Source organism: Rissa tridactyla, chromosome 22 (assembly GCF_028500815.1).
Source record: "Rissa tridactyla isolate bRisTri1 chromosome 22, bRisTri1.patW.cur.20221130, whole genome shotgun sequence".
NCBI lineage: Eukaryota > Metazoa > Chordata > Aves > Charadriiformes > Laridae > Rissa > Rissa tridactyla.
The window spans coordinates 3,499,132-3,511,244 of NC_071487.1; the positions used below are offsets into that span (position 1 = coordinate 3,499,132).

Sequence of the window (12,113 nt, forward strand, 5' to 3'; positions counted from 1 at the left end):
GTCTCTACTTACGCCGTGTGAATTTTTACTATTTTTTTTTTGAAAGCCTGTAGAAATCTTTGCACCAGGCAAAAAAAAAACCCAAACAAAACCAAACCAAAGCAAAACAAAAACCCCACAATCTGAATCCCAGAATTTGTCTAGTCATTTCCATGCGCTGCATTTAATACTGACCGGACGGGTATCAGAGCCACTGACGGTGCAGCACATCCCTCCGGGCTCTGCCCGCACAGTCCCACCCTGCCGGGCCCGTGCAGATGCCAAGCAGGAAGCGGTGCCCATCCCCAGGTTAGGAGAGCTGAGCGTTTTCCCCATTTTTCATTACCCGATTTCTGAGTTCACGCAACACAGTGCAGGGAACTGGTTTTCTCCCCACCTACGAGTCCTCAGGCACTGGCTTGAAATGACTTTGCAAGCTCAAAGGCAGCTAAAAGGAGAGCTGGAGCAGCCAGCTGCTATTTCCCGTCTCACGGAAACAGAGACTAGCAGAAATAGAGCATGGCTACGGCCTTCTCTGGTTTTGCCAATCCTCATCCCTTTGGTCAGTGCTGGCAACAGCTGCCTGAAACCACGTTACCAGTACATCGAGTGGGATCCGGATTCTTAACTGTCATTTTCCAAGCGGAACCTGCCCGCATTAGGCTGCACGAAGCTTTGTAACCTGTGGTCTTTACAGTGCCGGGTAACAGCCATTTATAGCCGTAAGAACTCAACATTTCAAAGCAATTTAGGTTTATTCCTTAACTCTCATTTGAAGGAGACGCTAACCAGGAGCAGGGTTCTCTGAGCACACTCCATTTCTGCTTTTGGGCTGTAGATCCAGGCTCCTGCTGTGCCGTTCTGTGCCCTGCTGGGCTACTCTCTCTCTGACATGTCTTACGGAAAGTCGTAGTGATGCTGCGTTGAAGCAGCCTCCAGGAAATAAGTTAAGCCTCCTTGACTGGAAAGAAAATGGCTCTGCACTGAAAATACAATGTGTGTTCCAGAGGGTGAAATAGCTGAAGCCTTAAGCAAGGACAGATCTGATCCCAATGGAACTGGCTTCCATCATTTTAGGATCTGCCCTTAATGCTTTCTGGCACTGGCAGGGTTTTGGCTCTGCACAGGCACGGCGAGAGGTGGGGAGGAGCTTTTCAGTGGCTCCTGCTGACTCTCGGCATGGCATTGCCAGGGGTGAGGCTGGTCTTCAGGTCACCAAACTTCAGAACCCGTTTTGGCATCGGTTCTGGGTGACTGCCCAGCAATAGGGGCATTGCCCTTGTCGGGAGGCTGCGTCCCTCCAGTGCTGGGGTTCAGGGTTAAAGCAACCAGGTCTGTTAGCAACCGGACCATTTTAAATCCTTGTTGGGATCCGGTGCCATGAAACCAATTAAACCTTGCAGCGGATAAAGCAAGGATGGACCCTCCGGGCTGGGATCCTGCATGGCTTCCTTAATGAGAGGAACCCAAATTAATACCAGACAAGTTAATTTTTTCATTGCTGCTGTTGGATAAAGTTTAGCTGGGAGGACTTTTTAACCTCAAAACAGACGTCTTCAGGTCAGGGCTAAATTATGCCTCCGCAGGCTGTCATTATATCATGACAGGGGCAGATTAAAGCTCAGCACCGGAGGCGGTTTTGTGCAGCGGCCCTAAATTTTCGGGAGGGTAGAGGCTTGGTTTGACACATCTGACTGCCATCACCTTCGCTGTAGAGCCACAGGGCCATACAACGGGGTACCGGTGGCTCTATTGTACTGGACACAAACCTCTCCTTCGTTTATTTTTTGCTTTGTTTTTGTTCTTTTCTTTCTTCCAGTGAGCTGCTGCTGGGAGCCGTACCTACCAACTTCACCTTCCTGCCTAAACACAAGGCAAATTCCTACAGATAGGGCTGAGGAGGCCCTTTCCCGTGGCGTCGGGTCAAGAGGAGGCATTAGGATGATGCGTGTCGAGGAACGGGGTTGTTCAGCTGCGCTCTGAAATGAAATAAAAGTTTTACGTTTTCAGAAGTTGCCTTCCCGCCCCCAGCATCGGTCCCTGCCACAAGTTACACAGCAGATGGTCTCACACGATCTTGCAGCCAGAGGTGCCTCGCTAACAGAGAGCAATCTGTTTAACGAACAGGATACAGGCCAGGAGGGATCTCTGGCCTCCAGCTCACGGCAGTTGTCCCGGCTCCCCCACGCCACACGCTGTTCACGTAGCAGGAGCGAGAGGCCTCTGTTCCTACCGGGGCGTCCTCGGTAGTGCCAAATCCTCCCCAGTGCCAGGAGGGGATGAACTAACCCAGTCCCTGGGGTCCTGCAGAGCACAAAGAGACCCAGCATCTCGTCATGGGATGTTGTGCAGAATCCCGGCCTTTTCTGGGAGCATGCAGCGGTGGGTACCGTCTCCTCCCGGTGTCACGCACCCAGGGAAGGTACAGCCCCCTCCGAGGGGGACCCAGAGCTGCTTGTTTCCCAATGAGGAGACTAAAAGACCCGAGAGCAGGATTTGAGGGAGGGCTGGGCAGGGGAGCGTGCCACCGAGGGATGCTGCGTGACCTTCCCTCGCACCCTCCAGGTCCTTGTTCCTGTCTCTGCGTCACTCCAGGCAGCGCAGCACAGGCGACAGTCACAGAGGCATTTGCCGAGTGGCACAAGGAGGCTGCGGGTGCAGCTTCATCCCCACAAAGCTCGGCTGAACCAACTTGGTCCTTTCGCCCCCTGAAAAATACTGTTGAAAGCAAAAAGCACTTGCACACAGAGCCCCTGGTAGGAGCCGGGGACACCCAGCCCCCCCGAGCCCCTTCCCTCCCCAGCAGGAGCTGGGGGGGCTGTTGGGGGGGCCGTTGGGAGGGGGCGGAGCACAGGGAGCCCCAACATTCCATCCTGGAGACGCCAAAGAGTCCTTAGCAGCGGAGAGACTGAGGGGACCCACCATGGCGCTGCCACCTCAGTGGCTCCCACTGCGCGGCCCCCGTGCTCCCCCAGCGCCCCAGAGCCATCAGGCTTTCATGCTCCCGCAAACCTTCTACCCCCAAGGCAGGGAACGACCCCGACCCACAGCCCGGGGACGCTCTCGGGGCCAAGAGCGCAGGAGGTGACCATGGCTCCTGTCTCTCTTCCAGGCACAGCCACCCTGTTCCCACCACCCGGGCAGCAGCTGCTCTTCCCCACGGCCTGGGCACCCCCAGTGGGGGCGGCCCCACAGGCCCCACCACCAGGTATGGCACCCCTGTCCCCTCTGCCACCCCAACACCATTGGTGTTCAAGAACCCTGGGCACCTTCAGCCTCCCCCTCCCCTCTCCACGGTCACCTTCACCATCCCACCTCCCCTGTTCCCCCCCCGGCAGTTCTGGCACGGGGGCTCAGCAAGCCCGGCTGAGTGCCCCTGCCCTCGCCTGCCCAGTGAATCCCAGTTCCTGAGAATTTCCCCAACACTTGGGGCCATCAAAAGCGCAGGAGGTGACTGCTGGCCATGGCTCCTGTCTCTCTTCCAGGCGCAGCCACCCTGTTCCCTCTGCCCGGGCAGCAGCTGCTCTTCCCCACGGCCTGGGCACCCCCAGTGGGGGCGGCCCCACAGGCCCCACCACCAGGTATGGCACCCCTGTCCCCTCTGCCACCCTGACAACATCAGCACCCTGATGGCCATGGGGGCCGGCTCAGAGGGTGCCCCCGGCCCAGCACGGCTCCCTCCCACCCACACAGGGCTGCACAGGGCCCCATGCGGCTGCTGCTGCTTCAACCCGCACTTCGGGTCCATCGACTGGACCGTCACCAACGTGCCTGTGCCGGCCAAGGCCACCCTCGGCCACGACGCTGCTGCTCCGTCAGGCGCTGCCCTGTGGGGCCCCGGGGGCTGCAGGACCCTCCCGGCCTGGGCAGCCCCTGGCACCCCCCAGGGACAACCAACACCGCCCCAACTGATGCAGCTCCCAGCATACGGCCACCAGGGCACAGCGGTGCCCGCAGCCCCCCCGCTGCTGTTCAACTCCATCCCCGGACACCAGCACCTCGAGGCCACCTCCGTGGGGGCACCCCCTGCCAGCCGCGTCCCCACGGGCACCGACTTCCCCCCCAGCCCTGCTGCTGCCCCCCACAACGAAGCTCCTGGTGACCTGGATGCCAACATTGAAGTCACCGAGGACACGCTCCTCCAAGAGCCCCTCTGGCTCTTTTGTTCCTCCTTGGACACAGTGGAGGTCTCCCAGGACCCCGACACCACCATCACCACACCTGGGGACCCCGGTGGCACCGTCAGAGAGGGGAGAGCGGTGGCCCCAGCACCCACTGCGTTGCCAACATCCATCCCTGCCTTGGAGAACACCAAGGAATGGTCCTCAGAGACCAACAGCTCCAGCAGGGCCTCCCCCGCGCAGACACCCCTGGGCAGCGACATCTCCTCAAGCACCATCAGCTCCCCAAAGAGCAACATCTCTCCCAGGAGCGACATCTCCTCCGAGAGCGACATCTCCCCAGAGCTCACCTTCTCCCTGAAGAACATCACCTACTCAGAGCAGGACATCTCAGACTACGACACCATCTCCCTAAAGAGTGACACCTCCTCGAGCAGCGACAACTCCTGGGAGAGCGACGTCCCCCACAGCCAAGCCCTCGGGGACGCGGCCGGCCACCATGCCGTGCCCCACGAGGTGTCCCTCAAGGAGGCCCTGAGCCTCTTGGACTGTGACCCCAGTGGCACTGGCGAAGCCGCCCCCCTCTGCGACATCGACTCCCTCTCGCTGCCCGAGGAGCTGCTAATGCTGGATTACAGCATGGAGGAGCTCCTGGAGGGTGCCCGCATCCTGGAAGGATTCCTCTACGGGACAGAGGGCGACGTCCCCAGCAGCTCCTCTGCTGTCCCCAACAGCCAAGCACTCGGGGACACGGCCGGCTACCTTGAGAGCGATGTCCCCAGGAGCCCCTCTGCTGTCCCGAACAGCCAAGCCCTCGGGGACACAGCCGGCCACCTTGCAGTGCCCCAGGAGGTGCCTGTCAACTATTTTGGCGTGGAGGTGACCCGGAAGGCTGTCGTCGTCCTGGAAGATATCTTCTCCAGGACGAAGTCCCAGGAGTCGTGCGGGGACACGGGGAGGGAGCTGCCGCCAGCCCAGCCCACCATGGCAGAGAAGCGGGGGACAAAGCAGGGGATGAAGCGGGGGACGAAGCGCGGGACGAACTCCCCGTTGGTGCCACCCAGGAAGCGCAGGGCTCTGGCGGACAGGCCGGGGGTGGCGGGGGGGAAGAGACGCCCCCCAGCGAGGAGACGCAGATGATGGGGGGCAGAGGGAGTGTGCATTTGGGGGGTGGGGGGAGGGTTCTATTTAAGGGAGGGGGTGGGGGGGCAGATTTAAGGGAGGGGACTGTATCTGGGGGGGTGGTGGGGACAGGGACACGTTTAGGGGAGGGGGCGTTAGAGTAGCCTCGATAGGGCCTTTTCTCTCCTGTTTTTCCATTAAAAGTTGTAGCGGGCAGTGTGTTTGGGGGGGTGGGTGTGTTTAGGGGAGGCAGGTCTATTTAAAGGGGGGGTAGTGTATTTTGAGAGATGGGGGGGTGGGTTTAGGGGACGGGGGTGCATTTGAGGGGGGGTTAGAGTAGCTTCGATAGGACCTTTTCTCCTGTGTTTTTCCATTAAAGGTTGCGGTGGGCAGTGTATTTGGGGGGAGGGATGTGTTTCGGGTAGGGGGGCGCGTTTGAGGGAGGGGGGTTAGAGTCGCTTCGATAGGGCCTTTTCTCTCGTGTTTTTCCATTAAAAGTTGTTTCTCCAGCCCCGCTCCGTGCCTGTCTGGGAGGGGAGGGAGCGCAGGGGGCAGCAGGAATCGGCCCCCACCAGGTGCCACAGCCCCGCTGAAGGGGGATTTTCATTCATACCTGTCCCTTGTTTAACTTGGACGTTCAAGCAGCTGAACCTTTTCTGACTTACTTCTCCCTGTATATATATATATATCTATATCACACTTTCCTGCAATCAGCCTTTCCTTTTCTCCTGACTTGGTCTTTCCCAGCGAGTTCTTGGGTAGTGGTTTTCTTCAAAGCTGCTTTAGTGCTGCTGAAGGATGTTGAAGCGACAGCTCTGGCGATCCAAGCACTGTACTCGCCCATGAAAGCCTTCCAGCTCAGGCAGCCGCAACGCAGGATTCACAGCTCCTCGCTCCCCTGGACACGCTTCCAACCTCGCTATGACCCCATTCTATGACTATGGAGCTGGAGAGGCTGCAACCAGGGTCCCAAACACATGGGGAAGATGTGGCAGCTATAGGGGAGGAAAGAGAGGTCAGAGAGTGCCATCTCACACCAAACACCCCACACTTGTCACATCACTCTGTCTTTCAGTCTGAACTCCCACCCACACACCAAACACAAGGACAGACTTTGCACTCCGGCCACTCTCATGAGCACCAGCCCTTGCTCGCTGCATTAGCGGCACAGCCTCCTTCATACACCCACCAGGAACGTGTGGCAGCACCAAACATCTGCAGTGAGTTTTGTGTTGGCTACAGCCCATGTCAGAGAACGACCCCAGCCCCCAGAGACCAGGGGGCTTTGTCCCACGGCTCCTCCATCCATCCTGCAGCCTGCCCACAGCAGGAAGAAGGCACAACGGCCTGCAGCAAAGGAGGAGAAAAAACCACTTCTTCCCATGGGCCACCAGCAGCCAAAACACAAAACCCTCTCACATCTCAGCTGGGCTGAGCTTGAAAACGCTTCCAAGGGGTAATGTGGAAAACCCTGTTGCCAGAGCAGCCACAACAGAATTCTGCCCACGGGACAGCTTCAAGCAGATTTACACCTCTGTGCAATGGGAGACGGCTGAGCCCTGAGCAACCAGGCCTCGCATTTACTGCTTCAAAAAACCCCACATTAAAAAAGCCCACACCAAGCGCCCTGCATCTCTGCAGAGAGCTCCACCTTCTCCAGCTGACAGCCAGCAGGAGGCAGAAGAGCCAAAGCCCCAAAGCACAGAACCCCTCAGAGGTCACCAGATGGGGGCCTCTAGGGGGGTTGCTCTGTCCCTCGAGCCAGGATGAGCCCTGCTCCCCCGGCACAGCAGCTGCTGCTCATCCCGAACGCCTCACAGGTCAGCACCCAGGAGGTGCCCCAAAACACAGGCCCTCGGGAGCCACAACACGGGACGACACCTCTCCCCGGTGCAATGCCCACACACCGGCCGCCCCTCCCCACACGGACAGCCCCTCCCCCGGGGGTCCTGCCCCCACGGCCAGGCCCTTCCTGAGGGCCGCCCCCAGCCCACAGGCCCTGCTCCCCCGCAGAGCGCTCAGAGCCTCCCGCAGCCGGACGGACACTGACCTCAGCGGCGCTGCGACCGCTCACACAGCCCGGCCGACCGCCGGCCCCGGCCCGGCCACACACAAACCCCGGCCCCGCCGCCGCTCTGAGGCGCCCTGGCCGCCGCCGGGCCTTTTATACCCGCCCCGCACACGCGCCCCCGTCACGTGGCCCGCCCGGACCCCGGCGTCATCCCCGCGTGCGGCAGCATGGCGGCGGCGGCGGTGGCGTCCGGGGTGGCGCCGGTCCGCGCCCGGTGAGTGTGGGCCCAGGGCGGCCCCGGCCCCTCCATAGCGTCCCCGGTCCGTGCCCGGGCCCACCATAATGCCCCGGTCCGTGCCAGGCCACTCCATAACCCGCCGGCCCGTGCCCAGACCCCCCATAACCCCCCGGGTACATGTATGGCCCCCCCATAACCCCCTCCCGGTACATGCCAAGCCTCTCCATTACCCCCCCGGTACATGCCCGGCCCCGCTGTCCCCCCAGCAGCCCCCTGTCCCCCATCTCCCTGTCACACCACTCCCCCCATGGCTGGGGTGACAGGGGTGCAGTGTCTCCGCAGGTTCCTCACCTCCAAGGAGCAGTTCCATGCCTACCTGCGGGCCCGGGGCGAGCCCAGCAGCGGGGGTGAGGAGGAGGAGGAGGAGGAAGAGAAGGTCGAGGAGGAGGAGGAGGTCGGCAGCTGCCAGAGCGAGCCCCCCGCCAAACGGGTGAAGTTGAGAGGATGCGGGAGCAGCGGAGAAGGAGCCCGCGGAGCGGAAGCGGGCCCGGGGGCAGAACAAGAGCAGGCCGTGTATGAAGCCCAGGCGCTACGAGCAGAGCAGGCTGTGCCCGTCGGTAACGCAGGTAGGGTGCACGGGCCCTGCTACATGCCGCGTGAGCTGAGCGGGACAAGTAAAGTGTCAGCTTCCCTGAAGCGGTAGTGCTAAAATGTCCCCTCAAGTGGGTATGTGACTGTCCTTCTGCGGCACGTTACAGCAGTCGGCTTCCTGGGAGCGTTTTGTGGGGCACCCAACATCACCCGGGGAGTGGTGGGTGCTTGGAGTACGTGGCCGTGAAGCCGGCTGAGCTGGGGCGCAGCTGTGTGCTCTTCGAAACCTTCGGCAAGTGCATTTACGGCATCACTTGCCGCTTTGCCCAGGCCCATCTCGGGGATGGCTACCAGAACATCGTCAACACGGACCTGGCCAAGCAGTGGGAGGGGAAGTCGCTGGTGAGGAACAACCTTTCCAAGGAGCTCCAGCACCAGCTGCGCAAGAGGAAGTTTAGCTTCAGGAAGGCTGACGAGTACCTCCGTGGTCTGGGCAAGCCCCACGGGGATGGCGGGAAGGGAGGCAAAGCCACGGAGCGTTCCGCAGAGGAGCAAGAGGTGTCCAACTGCACAACAGCCCAGGAGGGGCTGGGAGACGGTCCTGAATGTCCTGCGCTACCGGAGCAGGGGGAAGATCCCAAACCAGACGCCTTGCAGAGTCCCACCGCCGGTGAGGAGGCTTTCTCCGTGAAAACGGTGGGCCCAGTGACAGATGAAAGTACATCCAAAGGGATCCTTTACCTGGTGGTGTTGCCTTTGCTGGAGCACGTTCCTCCGGTGCTCCCCTTCTGCCCTGCCTCCTCCGGGGCGTTCGCTGAGGTCTCTCTGTGACTTTCTTCTCCAGCTTCACGGCCGATGCAGGGAGCAGCGGTACACGAGGGGTGCTGACTGGGACTACATAGCAGAATGTGCGAAAATCGCAAGCCCCATGCCCCTTTTTGGTAGGTGTTTCTGTTCTTTGGTCACGTGGACTGAAAGTGCTGCATCTTGGATTCGAAAAAACTTTAAAAAATTGAAAACCAGGCTCCCACAGACATTTAACCTGGGGGAAAGGTTGGAGGATCCGTATTGCTGGTGGTGGTACGATGGAGTGAATTACCAGCAGCTCTTGCGCAGCCCAGCTCTGCCCGTGTGCTGGGGGCCAGGCGGGACAGCACTGAGCGGAGCAGGAGGGAAGGGACAGGCAGGACACAAACCCCTTGGTTTTTAGCAGGTGCTTTCTCCCTTGGGCACCGCGGCACTGACAGCCCCAGCTGAACCTGCCGGGTAGGAGTTGGGAGTGGAGCAGAAGAGAGGAGAAACCTCTCCTTTTCCTCGTAAGGGAACATTAATCCGAAACATCCCTGGGAGCCTCCAAACGTGAGCCCCGGAGCCTCTTTGGACACTCTGGCCTTTGGACCCTGTGTCCATTTTGAGTTTTATCCCATGCCTGCATTAACTCATTGTGACTTGTCCTCGTGTAGCGCTTTGACCTCTGCCTTCTCCCTTCCTTCCGGACAGGAAACGGTGATATTTTGTCTTACGAAGATGCTGATCGGGCCATGCAGATGGGTGTGTCGGGAATTATGATTGCAAGGCAAGTGCCTGTGTTTCCCCTTTGCTTCTGAGCTCTATTGGTGCAAGAGGAAAAAAGGAATTTAAAAAAAGACCTAAACAAACCCAACACAGGAGAAGTTTCCTCCTTGCGAAACTACTCTTTAAAACTTGGTAAAATCAGTTTGCGTCTGGGGGAACTAACAGCAGCTTCCTATTGAAATTGGAAAAGGAAATTAAAGCAGCGTTGGCTGGCAAATAAGTGCTGGAAGGTCTCTTAAATGAGCTGGCGTCTTCAGAAGCATCAGTCACGGGAATAACAAAGCACGTTTCTTTTTGTCTCCAGGGGGGCACTCATCAAACCGTGGCTTTGCACTGAAATTAAGGAGCAGAGACACTGGGATATCTCCTCCAGCGAGAGATTTGATATCCTCAAAGACTTCACCAACTATGGCCTTGAGCACTGGGGGTCGGATACTCAGGGAGTGGAGAAGACCAGGAAGTTCCTGCTGGAATGGCTCTCGTTCCTGTGCAGGTGAGAGGAGCCGAGAGGAGCTTTACCCCAGCAAGCCTGTGTCACTTGAACAATAGCACACAGCGCCGTTGCGTTCCATTGCAGGTATATTCCAGTTGGCTTATTAGAACACCTACCTCAGAAAATTAACGAGCGGCCGCCTTACTACGTGGGGAGAGACTATCTGGAGACACTGATGGCGAGCCAAAACGTGGACGACTGGATTAGAATAAGGTAATAAAGCACAGAATTTCATTTAAATTGCTAGGAAGGGACGTCGCAGAGCCCCACAAAGTCCCTGTGCCTGCGTGCAGCCTCCAGAGAGAGGGTGATGACGCTTTCCCATCGGTTAGAGAGGTTGTGAGGAAGCAGCGAGGGTTAACCAGGGCTTCACTTCGAGGTTTTAACTGAGCTTGAAGCTGCCACAAAGAGCTGGCTCAGTCCCTGTATCTGCTTCAGCAGGTCGTCCCGTGCCCGCTGCAAAGCGAGAAGAGCTGACCTCTCTCATGACACGCTCTTCATCCCAGGACAGTCGTAGGGAGCAACAGAGGAGAGCGCAGCGCTGGGATGCCTCAGGCTTTCAGGTTTGAGGTTTGAGTGATGGGCTGCGACCATGTCAGAAACACGCAGGTAGTCAGGGTAGCCATCCAGTGGAAATAGAGGGAAATGCAGGTCAGTTGAAAACCTGGTGGGAAAAAAGCCTTCATCCTAAAGTAAATACGATTTTCAGACGCAGTAATCGTAATGAAAGAAAAAGAAGCTCCAGTTTGATTGTTTTTTTGTTGTTGTTCCCCCCCCATGGTGGTCAAAAAGGGTTTTTTTATTAGAATAATTGTCTCCCTGGATGATAAAATACTATCCCTTTGGCATCAATCTCTAGGTAAGGTGTTGATGCAATGGTCTGCATCATAGGCATGACTTTTTGAACTTCTCCAAACTCCTGAAACAGCAGACCAGGAGACAGTAACGTTCCTCAAGCTTATAACTGCCTGCGTGGTGCTGTAAACAGAGCCTGCCCTGCTGGCGGGGAAATCTCATAACCCCTTTTGGGATGCTACATACCTGCTGAGGACAAGGAAAGATGCTTTCCTTAAAACTACAAATGGACAGGTCAGTCGTGCTGGAGCTTCACGTTTCCATGCCATTCCTGCAGAGAAGGTCCAGATATAACGTATGGCTGTCTTTATTATTGTATCTAGTGGGAGCGAGTCACTTGTCCTCGTGCTTACTGGATGATGATCTGAATTGGGAGAGACAAAGCAGAGCAGCTCTGGTGCTATCACCGTTTATTTTCTTTCTCTGTATCAGAAATGAACGTCCGAAGCATTAAAAGCAAGGAGGCACTGGATTCGACCCAGACCCGCAGAATTATTAGTTAGTTGCTACTAAGCGTAGCAGTCTGGAAATCTATCCTTTCTCTTTGCATTCCTAGTTTGTGTTCTAGAACAAGTGAGTCTCTCTGGACGTTAGTTAGCTTCACCGTTAAACCAAAAACTTTTACACTGAGGTTGATGTCTGTGTGACCCAGCCAGCCTCCGGCAACTCCCCGCTGCAGTTAAAGCAACCTTTTTAAAATTTAGATGGTTTGTCCACAGGCATCCTCCTCCAGTGTGGGAAGTCTCAATCCTGATGAAAAGACCCGTTACTTTCCGTAACAATGCAGGCTGTAAGAAACGAGTGGAAAAAAAAAAATCTCCAGGCAACTGAGGAAAAAAATGCATGTGTGAAGATAGAAAAAAACCCAGTGACCCTAATAAAAGTAACAGGACTTTTTGCTCTTGGCATCACAAAAGCCATCTTTGCTGGGTAACACTAAGGCCATGTTGCTCCAGAGATGACTGCACAAAGACAAATTATAATTTGGATATGACAAAGTGACAGATCATTTGCATCAATATTGATTGATGTTAGTTCTTGACACATTCTTAAAATGATGCCAAAGCACAGCCAATAGCTGTTTCTAATCTACTTAAAGGAAATGATGGATTGCTAGGTAAAATTACT

The 12,113-nt window shown here is 57.0% G+C and overlaps 3 protein-coding genes across 5 annotated transcripts in view; 2 read left to right on the forward strand and 1 right to left on the reverse strand.

The window, feature by feature from the left end:
* LOC128900715 (hydroxysteroid 11-beta-dehydrogenase 1-like protein) overlaps window positions 1-7,399 on the reverse strand; it is a 30,737-nt gene extending 23,338 nt beyond the window's left edge. Inside the window, exons 1-2 of one of the 3 annotated variants that reach the window (XM_054182179.1) lie at window positions 7,273-7,399; window positions 5,836-6,217 (exon numbers count right to left, since the gene is read on the reverse strand). The gene's annotated coding sequence lies outside the window, so the exon portion shown is untranslated. Of the gene's footprint in view, window positions 1-5,835; window positions 6,265-7,272 lie in introns of those variants that run through there. The other 2 variants (XM_054182180.1, XM_054182181.1) reach the window with 2 other exon arrangements.
* On the forward strand, window positions 3,443-5,882 carry LOC128900807 (uncharacterized). Its single transcript, XM_054182326.1, has 3 exons — window positions 3,443-3,550; window positions 3,588-5,174; window positions 5,865-5,882. The coding sequence occupies exons 1-3, from the start codon at window positions 3,443-3,445 to the stop codon at window positions 5,880-5,882; spliced, it is 1,713 nt and encodes a 570-aa protein (XP_054038301.1).
* Window positions 7,335-9,633, forward strand: LOC128900720 (tRNA-dihydrouridine(47) synthase [NAD(P)(+)]-like). The gene is given in 4 exon segments (XM_054182191.1): window positions 7,335-7,507; window positions 7,814-7,970; window positions 7,972-8,097; window positions 8,393-9,633. Coding segments are annotated over 4 exon segments (831 nt in total). The 5' UTR covers window positions 7,335-7,460; the 3' UTR covers window positions 8,894-9,633.
* The last annotated feature ends 2,480 nt before the right edge of the window (window positions 9,634-12,113 follow it).

Coding starts and splice junctions, on each gene's coding strand:
- LOC128900807 (XM_054182326.1), top strand. CDS start 3,443: ATGGCTCCTGTCTCTCTTCCAGGCGCAGCCACCCTGTTCCCTCTGCCC. Junction 3,551..3,587: donor TGGGGGCGGCCCCACAGGCC/CCACCACCAGGT, acceptor CCCCTCTGCCAC/CCTGACAACATCAGCACCCT.